Raw genomic sequence first — 16,439 nt, 5'->3', positions numbered from 1 at the left:
GAGATCTTAGAACTTATATCTCAAGGTGGGTGTCGTATTTACGTTGTAAATGTCTATGGGCTCCAGTAACCACTTAACACCAGGTGGGCTGTGAGCTCGTCCATCCATCTAAGAAAAAAAACAAAAATATTCAAATATGATCTTAGAATATATTTTCGGGGTATATACGGACAAGTTAGTTGGGTGATGTCGACACACCATTCCATCACCTGATATATGTAGTTTTATGGGTGTCGCAATAGGCGACTAGGCCTGTAACCGGGGAATAGCCATCAGCGTTCCTTTTTTTATCGTACCACCACGCTGCGATCATCAATTTCATCAATGCATCAATATCAATCATTTATTGGTGATAGTGTAGATTCCCACCAGTGGGTATCACCATTCCGTCTGAACCTGTCGCGAAACAGTCACGCCTTCTTTCTAAATTCTCTGGATTTTAGAAACCAAAGAATACTAGGTAATACCAACGAACGCTTGTGAGAAGCGTGCCGTAGAATAGACCATACTCTTAGGAAGAGAGCTCATACACATCCCGAGGCAAGTACTGGAGTAGACAGCTCCAAGCGAAAAGTAGCTCGTCCGAAGCAGACATAGTGTCGAGTTGTGGGAGCGGAGACGAAGATAATCTGGCCAATCTGGCCCTAAGCTAAGTGCGTAGCTAAAGACCAATCGCGATAGTGAAATACCTGGGAGACTGACCGTAATTATGAATACCAACTAATGCAATGTCGCGTCATGGGGATCTTTCGATCGGGTGCCTGGTGGTACATGTACCACGGCAAGATATAGGCTGTCAGACCGTGGTAGGTCTCCCGTGAAGTGGACTGAAGTAGGTCTGTGAAATCTTATATCTTTAAACGAGCAATTCTTGTACATAAATATACTAGCGACCCGCTCTCGCTTCGCTTCGGAAGCTGTAATTTATTAATGATTTCTCCACTATTTAATGAATGTTATTATACATATAAACCTTCCTCTCCAATCACTCTCATCATTATCATCATTATCCTGCCCTTCTCCCAGTCACCTGGGGTCGGCGCAACATGTTTTCTCCTTTCATACTCTTCTATCATATACCATTTCTTCGCTCACTCCCCTCCTACCCATATCGTCTTTCACACAATCCATCCATTTCTTCTTAGGTCTACCTCTTCCTCTAAATCCTCTATATCTCTAAATACTCTTTCTATTAAAAAAACCGCATCAAAATCCGTTGCGAAGTTTTAAAGATTTAAGCATACATAGGGACAGAGAAAGCGACTTTGTTTTACACTATGTAAATATATATATATATAATCTGAATCTCGGAAACGGCTCCAACGTTTTTCATAAAATTTAGTATACAGGAGATTTCAGGGGCGATAAATCGATTTAGCTATGGTTTATTTTCAGAAAATGTTGTTTTATTCGTGTTTTCAATAATCAACTATATCGATAATCAACTTAAACATAAAAAAAATTTTTGAAAAAAAGTAACAAATAATGTAATATAATATCAAAATCTCAAACAACAATTTATCAAAAAAAAAAAAAACAGCAAAGCTCGGTCATCCTCTAGTTGTTAATTAAACACACGCCAATCAAGATCACGACCAGAAGTATAGCGACGTAGTAATAGAATATCAATAAATGTGAACGACATGCACACAACACATACCAACATACCAACAATATGGTGTTATATAATATGATGTGTAAATATATACATATATGTATGTGCTACGATATACATATATCTGCATATGCTTTTTTTATTTTATTATTATTTGTGGTCATAGGTTAACAAAGATGGTGCTTAATCTATATATTAATACGTGAAGCAAAAACTTTGTATCCCTTTTTACGAAAATTGCGCGGACGGAGGAGTATGAAATTTTCTACACTTATAGAGAATATAGAGAAGGAGTGCACAATGCTAATATTTTTTTAAATAATGCATAAAAGATACATTAAATCAATAAAGAAAACATTACACACACTACATACCATGTATTTGACGCACACACGCATGCATACTTGCATATTTATTGTCAAACTTTTATTCTTGACGTCTGTGGTCAAATTGAGAATAGATAAAATATATTATTTGTCTTTATTAAATTTTTTTATAGAGTAACCTTGACGAATTTTGTGATTATAGAAGTATAAAATACAATCAATAGCTTACAAACTTACAATTCCAATTAATTATAGTCGAATTTCGACTACTGCGGGACCTCTAGTATTAATAAATGTATCACTATGTCTTGCTAATAAAGCGTACAAATATTAGGTGTAAGTATAATCTACATAAAAACATTAAACTTAAATTATAATTATTTAACTCTATTCTACTTTATCATCTAAATTATCTGATGTTATCGTTTAAATATTCTGACATAGTATAGTAAGCCTTATCTAATAAAAATACTTGCAATTTTTGCTTAAAATCTTGTAAATTTACTGTCTTCAAAATTTTTATAGTTTACTAGCGGACCCGGCGAACTTTGTTCCGCCACACTGTTTGTTTTAAACACGTCAACTTTAAAATTCTACGATAATTAACCATAGAATATATTACGTTTAGCTGTCAGTTGCGTTTTGTTATATCACGTTTTATGTCACGTCCCACGGGAACGTGATAAAAAGTATCCTATGTCCTGCTCCTGGTTCTAAGCTATCTCCTCACCAATTTACAGCCAAATCAGTTCAGCCGTTCTTGAGTTATAAATAGTGTAACTAACACGACTTTCTTTTATATATATAGGTATAGTTTATTATATATTCTTGTTGACATACTAAAAAAACTCTTGTCATAAAGGGCAGCTCTATGAAGTAGCGAAGAAATCTTTAAAGCATTCCTAACAGATTGCGGCTAATAAAAGCATGTAATATTTTGTCATCCTCCTATATGCTATATATCTTTTTATTTATTTATTGCTTAGATAGGTGGACGAGCTCACAGCCCACCTGGTGTTAAGTGGTTACTGGAGCCCATAGACATCTATAACGTAAATGCGCCACCCACCTTGAGATAAGTTCTAAGGTCTCGGTATAGTTACAACGGCTGCCCCACCCTTCAAACCGAAACACATTACTGCTTCACGGCAGAAATGATGATTTATTGATGCGGTGAATTGTGACATCATGCTTCCTTATATTTTGTATTCAGAATAATAAAATTTTGAATGAAATATATAAAATGTGAATTTAATTGAGATTTTCCTCTTAGTATTTGAAATAAACGAACAAAGCCGTTTGCAACTTGATGATTGTTCGCGTTTTAATAATTTTATGACATTGTAAGTCATTGTATATCCTTTTTTTTTTTTTATGATTGAAAGTTTACTGGTGGCCCGAAGGCCTTTCCAGTTTCACCAGGACAGGTGGGCGAGCAAAGGCTCAGCCAAGAGGGGGGATTGTATATCCTTGTTGGATCCGTATGTACTACGGGCTTTTAAACATTGAATGATTATTATGCCAAAGGAACTTATCATTAGACATAGTCTATACGAGCTTTCACACAGTGAATGATTTATTATACAGAAGGATTCTAAACCTCGAGAAGTTCTAAGTACGAATTTGCTCATAAAAAATACATACATAAATAACTGTAATTACGACCCATCGGGTAGGATCGTCTGTACAAAATTATTAAAGAAATTAAAAAAAACCTTCAACTTGAATCTGTGTGCTTAGTACGAATTCTATAACTTCTCGATCGCGTGATACTTGGAACAGCGACCCTTTTTTTAACGCTGAGGAATCCATTTACGGATACCCGGTCGAGGGGGCTAACGGACCGGTTTATGTCGGACTCTGGCGCCTCCAAAGAGGAAGAAGGCGAGAAGAGAAGGGCCGAGGTCCTTCACCTCCCCCAACTTCTCACAGGAGACTACGCATTGAAAAAGGTGCGCGAATCACTTGCCCCGCAGAACCGACTACCGACTAAACCCCATCGAGCTCTACCACACCGACTACGTGAAACTTACGATACCGCGTTGCGCGCCGAAATGGAACAGCGACCCTAGCGGCAAACATTCCAACTTCATACAAATTTGAGTTAACTTTTACGCGATCGAAAAGTTAAAAAACTTGCACTGAGCATAATGGATGAACATTTCAAGTATTCATTTCGGTAGTCTTGTTGTTCGGTAGTCTAGATGTTTTAACACGTTAGCTGTGTTATGCAACTTAAAATTCCCACAAGCAACTATTCCCTGATGCCGCAGTCAAAACTTTTCGCTTGGTGCGTAAGGCGACAAGTCCAAATTTCTAAAAGTATGGGTATATTCGAAAACATTTTTGAGGCCAATGTTGCCTTGGAAAGATAACATACACACTGGATAAAAATCCTTCATATAGTCTCGCAGTCAACGTGCTAAAAATATTGTTGTTTTCTTTAAGGGAGTTTTTATGACCTGGTAACTAAAACCTATATTCTTATTTTTATATATTCTTATTTTTATGAAAAAATGATAATATTGAATGAAATGAAATAAAATGTAGATGATTAATTTGAGATATTAATCAACTGGGATGAAATTAAATGAAATGAGATGATATGGGACGAAATATAATCTCAGTAAAATGGTGGTCAGTTACTGAGATGTTTTCAGTGGACTTTTTTTTTTAATTACTTAGATGGGTGGACGAGCTCACAGTTCACCTGGTGTAAAGTGGTTACTGGAGCCCATAGACATCCACAACGTAAATGCGCCACCCACCTTGAGATATAAGTTCTAAGGTCTCAAGTATAGTTACAACGGCTGCCCCACCCTTCAAACCAAAACGCATTACTGCTTTTTGGAGGATCCCGAGAAGTTACTTTCAGCCGGTTTGTTTCATTTTCCCACATTTGTGCACATTCACAGATATGAAAGACTTCATAAGCCACCGTAATTACACATTTAACCCTGAAGAAACGCTAAATAGACAAAATAAAACAAATCACACTACTTCACTCCTCGAGTTCTCGCCAAAAAGTAAAAAAAATAAAATTCGATTGTAATGTCATTACAGTGCTCTTATGGAGACCATGATAACACCGCTGTCTGAACGCGCGGATGATTGGCGGCGCGGCGGCTGCGCCACGGGGGCTCTGAGCCGCGATCACGCGAGGGAATGTAAACGCGCTCGAGCAGAACTCAGGAGGAGGATGACGGAAGCGCAGCGCCACGCCAGGAAAGCCAGGAGAGCACCGCCCGACGCTAAACGAAGGGCCGACGTTTGCATGCAGGTGACGATATTTCTTATCAAATATAGAGGCGATAATCTTACTGGTGGTAGGACTTCTTATGAGTCCGCGCGGGTACGTACCACCGCCCTGCCTATTTCGGCCGTGAAGCAGTAATGCGTGTACGGTTGCTCATGCAAGAGTAAAAGGTGTAAACTGCCCTTTATTAATAAAACAAGTTGGTTCCAATTCAACTCCGTATATTCACAAGTGTCAGCCGTGTCGGGTGGGCTATGTACGACTGACCAAATGCAAGCGATGTACAAAACTGCATACGCTGCTAAACTGTGTCCCTACAATCCGTTTTGGTTTGAAGGGTGGGGCAGCCGTTGTAACTATACTGAGATCTTAGAACTCATATCTCAAGGTGGGTGGCGCATTTACGTTGAAGATGTCCATGGGCTCCAGTCACCACTGAACACCAGGCGGGCTATGAGCTCGTCCACCAATCTAAGCAATAAAAAAAAAAACTTGTGGACTCCTGATAAAGCTCCAGTCTGCTTAGTGCGAGTTTCATAACGTTCTCGATAGCGTAAAAGTTAACCCAATTTTGTATGCAGTTGGAACAGCGCCCCTAGCGGCAAACGTACGCAAACGATCCCATTCCATACAAATATGAGCTAACTTTCACGCTATCGAGAACGTTAAAAAACTCGCACTAAGCACACTGTTGTGTATAGTCTGCATCTGCATCTTCAAACTAAGAGTCGACATCAAGTATACATAGAGATGTGTTGCGTCATAGATCATTCTAATGTGCCAGAGTCTATATGTTGTAGAACGATGCACAGGCCACCATAATTTGAATTCACAAACGAATTTATAATCTAATTATTGTTCTAGTTATATTTTTATCTAAAATAAATCTCACTATTGCAAGCTGTTAAAAGGGCTACTCTTTGTTATTCTTTGTTAGATTATTTAGTTTGTTTCATTAATGACCCTAGGGAATAATAAGGAGACATTTTGGACCTAGGAGGAAGCTAGTTTCAGAGGAATGTAGTACTAGATTATGGAGGATAGAGGTAAGGAGGACGGCTTGAAAAGTGTTCTAAATAACTGTTCAAAAATCCTCCAGAATGGCGCTAGCGTAGGCACAGGGAATTAAGCAGTTGTTAACTGATTGAAATATGCTGAGTTAGGAAATTTAATATATTTAATGACTAGAGTAGTTAGTGACAGTGTAATATACAAGACCTCACATGTTTACGTAGTCCAAACTAATTTCGTCAATATAACCTAAAATTATTGCTGTGGTAAAACGTGGAGACATCGATTGCATTTTCTTATCAGCTTTAAATAAAATACTTTTTGTGATTTTATAGTGCTTACAGTTCTTTCGTCCTTTTTTATTTCTCTGACTTCTTCTAATAACTTTCAGCGCCTTTTTAAAATTTACCCGGTTGCTACTGTAGCGCCACCCTTATTTAGCAGATTTTAACGGACACTTTTTCACACACAGACTGTTCTCCTTACCTCTACCATCCATATACTAACGAGATTAAAACAACTACTGTTTTTTTTTTTTTTTTTTTTTTTTTTTTTTTTTTTTTTTTTTTTTTTTTTTTTCTCTTCTTTCCTACCTAAGCTGATAGCCTTAGGGGCTATTTCAGCGTAACCGTGGCTAGAGTAAAACCCACAACTTTATGCGTTTCGAAGAAGAATCAACGATGATGCAATATTAAAAATAGTTGACATTGCTTGATTTCTTTAAATTACAGGACGTTCAAGAACGCAAGCAGCAATTGGAAGAAATGGAAGAGAAGGCTGTTAAGGCAGCCTTGATCGAGGAACGGAGCCGCTTCTGCCACTTCGTGTCGCTGCTCAACCCTGTGGTGGTAATGGACGGATCTATACGCTAAACCTCGACAGCTCTATGTTCATGAATCGAAGCGAGAATCTAATGGACTTTTTGGCAGGAACGCGAGGAGTGAAGTTGTGTGATTTGTTTTATTTTGTCTATTTAGTGCTACTTCAGGTTTAAATGTGTAATAACGGTGGATAATTAACTGTGTAATATCTGTGAAGGTGCACAAATGTCGGAAAATGAAACAAAGCCGCTGGACGTAACTTCTCTGGATCCTCTAAAAAGTCCACTGAAAAAAATCTCAGTAAATGACCACCATTTTACTGAGATTATATTTCATCCCATATCATATCATCTCATTTCATTTTATTTCACTCCATGTTATCATTTTTCATAATAATAAGAATATAAATTGAAATAAGACACGAGACTATACTGAGATCTTAGAACTCATATCTCAAGGTGTGTGGCGCATTTACGTTGTAGATGTCTATGGGCTCCAGTAACCACTTAACACCAGGTGGGCTGTGAGTTCGTCCACACATCTAAGCAATAAAAAAAAAAAAACTTAAAGGTCTTAGTTACCAGGTCGTAAAATCACTTAAAAAAAAGCAAGAATCCAATTGTTTTATTTCAGGAGTGTGAAGTGGCAATGCTAGCGGAGCTCGGTCACCTGCAAGAGGGAAGCGATCAGCTAATACGACACACCGCCGAACCGAGAACCTTGCCGGCGGCTAGTTTACAAGTAACGCGTTTGAATCCTATCACTGAAACTAGCAAACCAGATCGATGTGCTCAGTGCGAGTTTTTAAACATTCTCGATCGCGTGAAAGTTAACTCAAGTTTGTGTGCAGTTGGAATCGCTAGGAGCGCTCGTCTAACTGCATACAAGTCGTCATTTTCGGCATTTAGAAACTGTGGCCTAAAGGATAAGACGTCCGGTGCATTCGTATCTAGCGATGCACCGGTGTTCGAATCCCGCCGGCGGGTACCAATTTTTATAATGATTTTTTTACTGGTGGTAGGACCTCTTGTGAGTCCGCACGGGTAGGTACCACCACCCTGCCTATTTCTGCCGTGAAGCAGTAATGCGTTTCGGTTTGAAGGATGGGGCCGCCGTTGTAACTATACTTGATAAGACCTTAGAACTTATATCTCAAGGTGGGTGGCGCATTTACGTTCTAGATGTCTATGAGTTCCGGTAACAACCTATCTAAGCAATAAAAGAAATACAAGTTAAGAGTTAACTTTTACGCGATCGAGAACGTTAAAAAACTGGCACTAAGCAAACAGGCGTAGGGTATAACTATGAATTTATTTGTAAGGTTATCTGCGACGTGAAATCGTGTGCGAGCGGCTGGGAGTGCCAGTCGGCCCCTCACTCGCCGTCCTCGTCCCGTCTCGGCAGCCGCAAGTCGAGTCTCACGTCTATCTCGTCGCTAAACAGTCACTGCTCCGAACACCACGGTCAGTAATCCGCGTGGAATGTTCTAGGTCCTCGTCTTTCAAGCTAAGACGCGGTCTTCTTTGTTTTAATGCCCAACATTCCTTTATGGCTTATGGTCTGAAAACGTTGACAAAATGGCATGGAAGATGTCTTTGAGGGGTTTTTCAATCAAAGTACCTTGGACGCGGTTTTCTTTATTTTAATACCGGATTTTCTCCTCTATGGCTTATGGTGTAAATGAAGTGTTCAATGAGTATATTGAAAGATAGTTTGAGGAATAATATTATGGCATGGCAGATGTCTTTGAGGGGGCTTTCAATCTAAGTACCTAGGACGCGGTTTTCTTTGTTTTAATATCGGACATTCCTCTATGGCTTATGGTCTAAATGACATGTCCAATGAGTAGATCGAAAAAATTTTGAGGAATAATATTATGGCATGACAGATGTCTTTGAGGGGGCTTTCAATCTAAGTACCTAGGACGCGGTTTTCTTTGTTTTAATATCGGACATTCCTCTATGGCTTATGGTCTAAATGACATGTCCAATGAGTAGATCGAAAAAAGTTTGAGGAATAATATTATGGCATGGCAGATGTCTTTGAGGGGGCTTTCAATCTCAGTACCTAGGACGCGGTTTTCTTTGTTTTAATATCGGACATTCCTCTATGGCTTATGGTCTAAATGACATGTCCAATGAGTAGATCGAAAAAAGTTTGAGGAATAATGTTATGGCATCGAAGCTTGCATTTAAACGAACATTGTTAAGAGAAAAATCGACATAGTTACTTCTTTGTTTTTCCTACGTATGCTGATAGCCTTGAGAGGCCATTTCAGCTACACCCTAACATGTAGGTGAGCTCACGGGGCTCAAACCGGAAGCGTTGCTAACACTGGCCCCAGCAAGAGCAGTGCTTCGCATCTACCAGTGGATAGGAAACGCGACCAACTGAGAAGATCCGGCGAGAAACTCAGTGGGCTGTATCTATGGGTTAATTCGCTCGTCGAGCCCTTCGTCGCAAACGACGGGTTCGGCGAGGACTAAAGCACTGTTAATGGATCGGAAGGATCCGTAATGACGTGTTTCAGTGCGCCATGTAAGGTACCGGTGACCAACATGGCAGGCTTAGAAGGGTTAAGCTCCGAAATTTCTGTTCTCGTGAATGTGTATACGTGTTCATTAAATAGGCGTCTCAGGATCGACGGTGAGCTGTTCCACCCCGATATCCAATGCGTCGTCCGGTACAATGCCCGCACACAACAACAGCGATCAGTTGTCCCAGGTACGTTGCTTGTTTTGAGGGTAGAGCAATATTTTTTTCAATGCGGTGAGAGCTATGTTTTTAAATGCAAACCGAGGGAATGTTTTCGTGATAATATGATAAAAAGAGACGGATATAGATCTACCTGTCTCTTTCTCTCGCTCTCGGGCATCGAAAAAGTTGATCTTCGATTTTATGTTTTTACATAGCGAGATGTAATCGGTTGGTTTTTTGTAGTTATATGTGATTAGTCGTTTTCGACTTGAGATTCATAAGGGTCTGTTTTGAATTGTAGAAGCGAAAATATTTTTGTTTCGAATTTGGAATTGGATGAAACGAAAATGCGACACTAAAATGAGACAAACGATTTGGTTCTAAAACGGAATTTACTTACGGATACTTTTAGATCCACTGTATTATAAGTGTCGTCGGATTTTACAACGTAATTTTTTAGTTTTTTAATGTTATAAGAAAAAGTTTAAGAAATGATGAGCTTCGAAAATAATAAAAAAGTGAATCAGCTTCAAAAAGTGATATTTTTAAAATTTAATAGACCCTACGAATTAGGTCGAGAATTTATAGTTTTTTTGTCATTTTAAAAGACACTAAATCCTAGTTAGTTCTTGTTTTAAAAATTATGGTTTTTTTTCGAAAATAGACGAATTTAATAAATTAACAGACATTTACTAAAATGTGTTGGGGTGTCGGTTAGAAAATTCTCGAAATCAGAAATACATCAAGATCGGAATTTAACCTTTGGCAAAAATATCATCGGTAACTAATTCGTGTATGGTTCTTTTTGTCTTTAGTACATAATAATGTGTTAAAGCCAAATAGTTTTAAAAGTATCTGTTTTTCGGAAGCCTAAATCACGACATCCGACTTTATGTGTCTGATTTCTTTTAATTTTATTTATGGTTTTTTATTTTATATTTAAATTAATTATTGTACGTTTTTGTAATTTTTTTTTTTTGTGTTATATGTAGTTTGTTTTGTTGTAATATTTTTTTCTGTTTTATATGTAGTTTGTTTTGTTTTGTTTTTTGTTTTTGTTTTTCTCACCGCGGGTACACAGTCGACGGCACGTTTGTCGAGCGTGTGCAGCGCCGACTCCGGATTCCGTTCACAGGACGCTTTACAACGACGCTCGCTCTACGTCGACAATGTAATTTTATTGTTTTTATTTTATTATTTATACGCTTTTATTAGCTTCAGACGTATGTATGTTTAGTTAGTATGTATGTTTGTAACGAAATCTTTGAACATGATTATGACCCCCTTCAAAACTTCGGATTAACTCGAAATTTGGTATACTTATTAAGGGCCGATGATAATTCAATTTAAAAAAAATATTTAAACAATAATTCAACTATAAAATGAAAAATAAATAATAGTTTAAAAAAACGAACAAAATACTCTTTTATAGAAAATCCAACTAGAAAATAGAAAATAAATTTGAATTAAAAATTGTGTAAGATTTTTTTTTTGTTTTATTAATACGTTTTTATTAGCTTCATACGTATGTTGGTACGTAACGGTATCTTTGAACATTATTTAGAGCCCCTTCAAAAAGTCGGATTAACTCGATTAATGTACGGTCTAGTCTTTAGGTCTTTTAGAATTAGCCTCATTCTCAGTATCTTCGGATTCGACAGACCCAGTCTATTTAATTATTTTTCCTACCTAAGCACGTAGCCTTGAGAGGCTATGCCAGCGTAACCGAGCGAGTATGTGAGCTCTCGGGGCTCAAAACCGACGACGTTGCTAAACCTGGCCCTAGCAAGGGCAGTGCTTCGCAGAATCTACCACCAGATCGGAAACGCGACCCAATGAGAAGATCCGACGAAAAACTCAGTGGGCTGTGTCTATGGGTTAATTTACCCGTCGAGCCCTTCGTCGCAAGCGACGGGTTCGGTGAGGGTGGTGACCGGGGAAGAATATAAGGGCGCCATTAGACTATTATACTACGCGATGCTCAACTTAAATACATGTTAGGACGAAAACGCCCTAATGGCTTGGTATTGCCACAACACCAAAGCATACGTTCGAACTTCAAGAGTGGAACATCCGTTAACCATAGAATTTAGACTAGATTAGGATGGGCAGCGGCATATACCTGGCGATGTATGTATGTGAACTCCTGTAATCACTTAATACCAGATGGACCGAGAGCTCGTCTCCCGATGTTCAGTAATAAAAAGTAAATGCGTACAGCAAACGAGACTACCTTCCATTGTTTTATTGCATGTATGGATGGACGAGTTTATAGCCCATCTGGTGTTAAGTGGTTTCCGGAGCCCATAGACATTTTTGGTCTAGATGAAAAGAGGGGTGCTTTTATGGGAAACGCTTAACACCAGGTGGTACGAGATATCCATCGCCGATCTTCGTTAGTAACAAAAAATTGCAAATGTCGTTAGCGCGGTTCAGGAATTTTGCTCTTGACATCTCTCTAGATATGTCCCTGTTTGTATTAAGTTGGTTGATTTTGAAAATAGTTTTACTATCGACAGGGATCTGACAATCAAAGCGTTAGCAGCGAGTGTCTGACGCCGGCGAAGGGCGCTCTGGAAGATGAAGACAAGGACGACAGCACACACGATGTCGCTAATGCAGGTCAGATTTGCGGTTTTTAAAGGATAATTATGGCTGGTCATGTGACGGAAATTCGACCTTAATCACTGGAATCCTAAGACTCGATTCACTTTACGTATGCCATGCTCACTTTTCTATAATTGGCGAATTAAGGCTAAATGGTACATTTTTTTTGTGATTAATAAGGTAACAGTGAAGTTTGTTAGTAGAAAAAATGAACATCAGCTGACAAACATAAGTAAATTGTATTTTGTCCTTGCCTATTTTATATGTATATATTATTGTAAATGCTATGTTCGGCTATTGTATATTGATAAGACAATCACCGGCTCTCTCGAGTCATTGAACTCGCGTTAACGATCAATAGTACCTTACTTATGTTCAGCGTAACGGTCGTTGACCCCAAGCATTGTGTACTATACATTGCGCGGTGCTAAAATACCAAATTGTTAAAACTATACATTGTGAAACATGTTTATTTGGTTTTTGTCAAAGAGAATTGCTAGTGTATAAATAACAGATGTTGGCTAGTTAGTCAGTCTAGCGCCTCTCGTATAAGGTTTGGTATATTACAAAATATGATTTACGCAAAGGCTTCTGAATACATATACATAATATCCAAGGTTATAGAAAAACCACACGTTCGATTGTAAAAAAAAAAACAAATTATTTATTTATCTTAAAAAATTCTTCACTAGGAGAATATAAAGTTAATCGAGTCGTAGGGTTAAAAATCTCATAGACATGTTTTCATTGTACAGCCTCGGCGACGTGGCCGGATCTAAAGGACACGGCGCAGTTTGAGCGAGCCGCCTCCGCCATCATGGGGGGTCGACCCCACACCATATCGGCCGGTAAATATAATGTATAATTGGTACCTTTCGCATCAAAAAAAATACGTTTTTTTTTTAAAACATCTGATCAAGTTTTGTTTAAGAGGAAGGGGACGGAGTGAAAGAGACCGATGGATAACTTTGTCCCTTTATATTATATATTATAATGATATAAAGGGACAAAGTTATCTAATAATTAGAGGATAGTCGTCAACACAATGTACAAGTATCGGAGAACTGTAAAGTTATCGAAATGTTAGTGATGACGTACAAAAGAAAATATAGCTGATAATAAAGCATGCAGATTCGCGTGGGTAAGAATCCCTAACAACGTCATCGCAATTCCAAGGTTGAGACTTGTTTTTGATTGTGAATTTCTCAGACTGTATTTTTGGAACCAAGTTCCTTACGGCAGGCTTGGAGGGGATAGGGATTTTGCTGCGCGACCGAACTGAAAAAATGTGATGGTAAAACCGTAAGAAAAAATCCGTGGAAAAAAGTGCGTGGAATAAAACCGTTAAATGAGACGTGCGCAGGCGCGACAGTCGTATACACAAGCGAGTAGTGTATAATACCTTTCTCTTTCTCCCTCTTTCTTTTCGTTCTCTCATCCATTCTTTTTCTATTTTACGTAATTTATTATTTCCTAAAATACTGAATTTCCTAAATACTTTCCTATACTTAAATAAAAACTAATCAGCAAAATTTAAGAGAAAAATCAAGGAAACCTAAATAAAATTGAGCACGTTTTTTTTTTTTGCAAATTGTGTCGATTCTACATTAGCCGATCGTTCCTACCTGGTGTCCCACGACACCACATTTTAGTTTTTTTCCTTTGTGATTTCTTTCTTAGGTGGCTTGTGAAGTCTGCCGTTAAATTATAAAATACTATTAAATTATTTTTGGTTTAATATGAAGTAATATTGTACATAATATTGCGCGTCTTGTAGCTGTTGAGTCCCGTTCAGAAGTGAAGGTGGTTGTATGTTTTCTATGCGTCGCGGAGCTCGCCGTTCCGTCGGTTTGCCGCCCCCTCCCTCGCCGCGCTGCCTGCGTCTTTCCCGACTTTGCGAAAGAGGAGTTGATGCGTAAACAAGACTCTTAGGATGGACCTCCAGTAAACGCCATATAACTATGGCCACAATTGTAAACGTTTACGAAACTTTGGAATTAATTTTGGTACGATGGTAAAAAAACGCGAAATTAAACCTTAAGGTTTTGTTTTGTCATGGTAACCTTGATACCTTTGAACCTAGACTCAGGGGATTTGTCAAATGTGTGAAGGATATCCTATTTAACAATGGCTAGTTATCAATATTTGTAATTTCAATTGTGTTTTCAATAGCTAAAGCTTTGCACATTAATATGGTTTTGCTGAGTGCACATACTATTTAGATTGCAATCCAGATTAGATCTAGGTACTACTTGTACGATTTAGCTAATATGTACTTTAATGATTGTAATTTGTTTTGTGCATCAATAAATAAAAAAAAATGTTTGGATTTGGATAAACAAATTTGTTTCAGCCTACGAAAGGAACCATCCTCGTCCCGCTCTCAGCGTACACACTTTCGCGACGGACGCCGAGCAGAGGGAAGGCGGTATTTACGCTCGCCCACCGTTGCCCACTGTGAGTGTACCCATACTCTTTGTCTTTTGACCATATCGACGCTTGAAAGGCAAACGTGGCTAAGCGACAATGCGTGAACTTTACAGTATACTAATTTAAAGTAGAAATACCTGAAAAAAAATCTATTTTAATGAATCTAGCTGTAGGATTGAAATGATTTCAATAGACCTAGAAATATATATTTTTTGCGCATCGAATATGGTTATTGCGTATCATTTTTGTACAAAGCAGTTATTGTCGCTTAGTCACGTTTGCCTTTCAAGCGTCGATATATTTTATCCATATCCTCCATATCCACATGACTGAGTCGGTGATGCAGTGGTTAGCGGCCCTGGCTGTAGCGCCGAGGGTCGTGGGTTCGATTCCCGCATCGGGGAAAACATTCGCGTGATGAACATATTTGTTTGCTCTCTGTCTGGGTGTTTAATGTCTATATATCGAAGTCGTCGTGGCCTAAAGGATAACACGTCCGGTGCATTCGTATGTAGCGATGCACCGGTGTTCGAATCCCGCAGGCGGGTACCAATTTTTCTAATGAAATACGTACTCAACAAATGTTCACGATTGACTTCCACGGTGAAGGAATAACATCGTGTGATAAAAATGAAACCCGCAAAATTATAATTTGCGTAATACTGGTGGTAGGACCCCTTGGGAGTCCGCACGGGTAGATACCACCACCCCGCCTATTTCCGCCGTGAAGCAGTAATGCGTTTCGGTTCGAAGGGTGGGGTAGCCGTTGTAACTATACTGAGACCTTGGAATTTATATCTCAAGGTGGGTGGCGCATTTACGTTGTAGATGTCTATGGGCTCCAGTAACCACTCCAGTAACCATTTAACACCAGGTGGGCTGTGAGGTCGTCCACCCATCTAAGCAATAAAATATATATATATATGTATATATTTAAAATATAAGTATGTTCGGCAGTCTCTGGTTTCCATAAGACTTGGAATCTTAGATTTGTGCCAGATGATCATGCGTGTTTTGTTCGAGTTATTTATTTATAATTAATTTACCTCTTTGTGTGGTCGGTATGCTGTGTTATCTCTTACCAGGGATTTGGCATTAGTTTTACAACTTTGCCATAAGTTTTACATTAAAACGGAATGGGTGTTGGATGTCTATGGGCTCCGGTGACCACTTAACTCCAAATGGACCTTGAGCTCGGCCATCCATTTTAGCAATAAATAAAAGACGGTGCCGAAATGTGAGTGCACTTAGTCGTATTATATGTTTTAATCAACTTAAAATTAACGTATACGTCATACTTCAATAGAATCCTGATCACGCAGGAGCCAGTCATCGTCGACGCCCTAGACACGTCCTTACGGATCCATCAGATCCAATAACCGTTGCATTAGACGCCTTCAGCTCTAATACTAGGAGCAGGCTTAGGGACCCCGGTAACCGTACTCGTCGAACTCGACAAAGAGGTCGACGTGCAACCTAACCCATGAATCAGCTCGCTGAGTTTCTCGCCGAATCTTGTCAGCGGGTCGCGATTCCGATCCTTTAGTAGATTAATTCGCGAAGCAGTTGCTCTTGAGTTGTTAGGTCTCCTTCGGAGGCGCTCGGGCAGCTGTTAGCAAATCCCATCTCTTCTGGTTGAGCCTTTGCTCGCCCACCTGTCCTGGTGAAACTGGAAA

The 16,439-nt window shown here is 38.9% G+C and overlaps 1 protein-coding gene across 5 annotated transcripts in view; it reads left to right on the top strand.

The window, feature by feature from the left end:
• mim (missing-in-metastasis) overlaps positions 1 to 16,439 on the top strand; it is a 162,444-nt gene that overhangs the window by 103,193 nt on the left and 42,812 nt on the right. For 2 of the 5 annotated variants that reach the window (XM_028174873.2, XM_028174869.2), the window contains exons 5-13: positions 5,005 to 5,221; positions 6,940 to 7,056; positions 7,663 to 7,770; positions 8,351 to 8,492; positions 9,659 to 9,753; positions 10,808 to 10,897; positions 12,246 to 12,348; positions 13,089 to 13,181; positions 14,687 to 14,790. In XM_028174873.2, the coding sequence (XP_028030674.2) occupies positions 5,005 to 5,221; positions 6,940 to 7,056; positions 7,663 to 7,770; positions 8,351 to 8,492; positions 9,659 to 9,753; positions 10,808 to 10,897; positions 12,246 to 12,348; positions 13,089 to 13,181; positions 14,687 to 14,790 (1,069 nt within the window). The remainder of the gene's footprint in view (positions 1 to 5,004; positions 5,222 to 6,939; positions 7,057 to 7,662; positions 7,771 to 8,350; positions 8,493 to 9,658; positions 9,754 to 10,807; positions 10,898 to 12,245; positions 12,349 to 13,088; positions 13,182 to 14,686; positions 14,791 to 16,439) is intronic. The other 3 variants (XM_089738985.1, XM_089738986.1, XM_028174872.2) reach the window with 3 other exon arrangements.

The sequence above is a fragment of the Bombyx mandarina genome, chromosome 28 (genome assembly GCF_030267445.1).
Source record: "Bombyx mandarina strain Sakado chromosome 28, ASM3026744v2".
In the NCBI taxonomy this organism is placed as follows: domain Eukaryota; kingdom Metazoa; phylum Arthropoda; class Insecta; order Lepidoptera; family Bombycidae; genus Bombyx; species Bombyx mandarina.
This window is presented reverse-complemented; position numbering and strand designations above follow the sequence as displayed.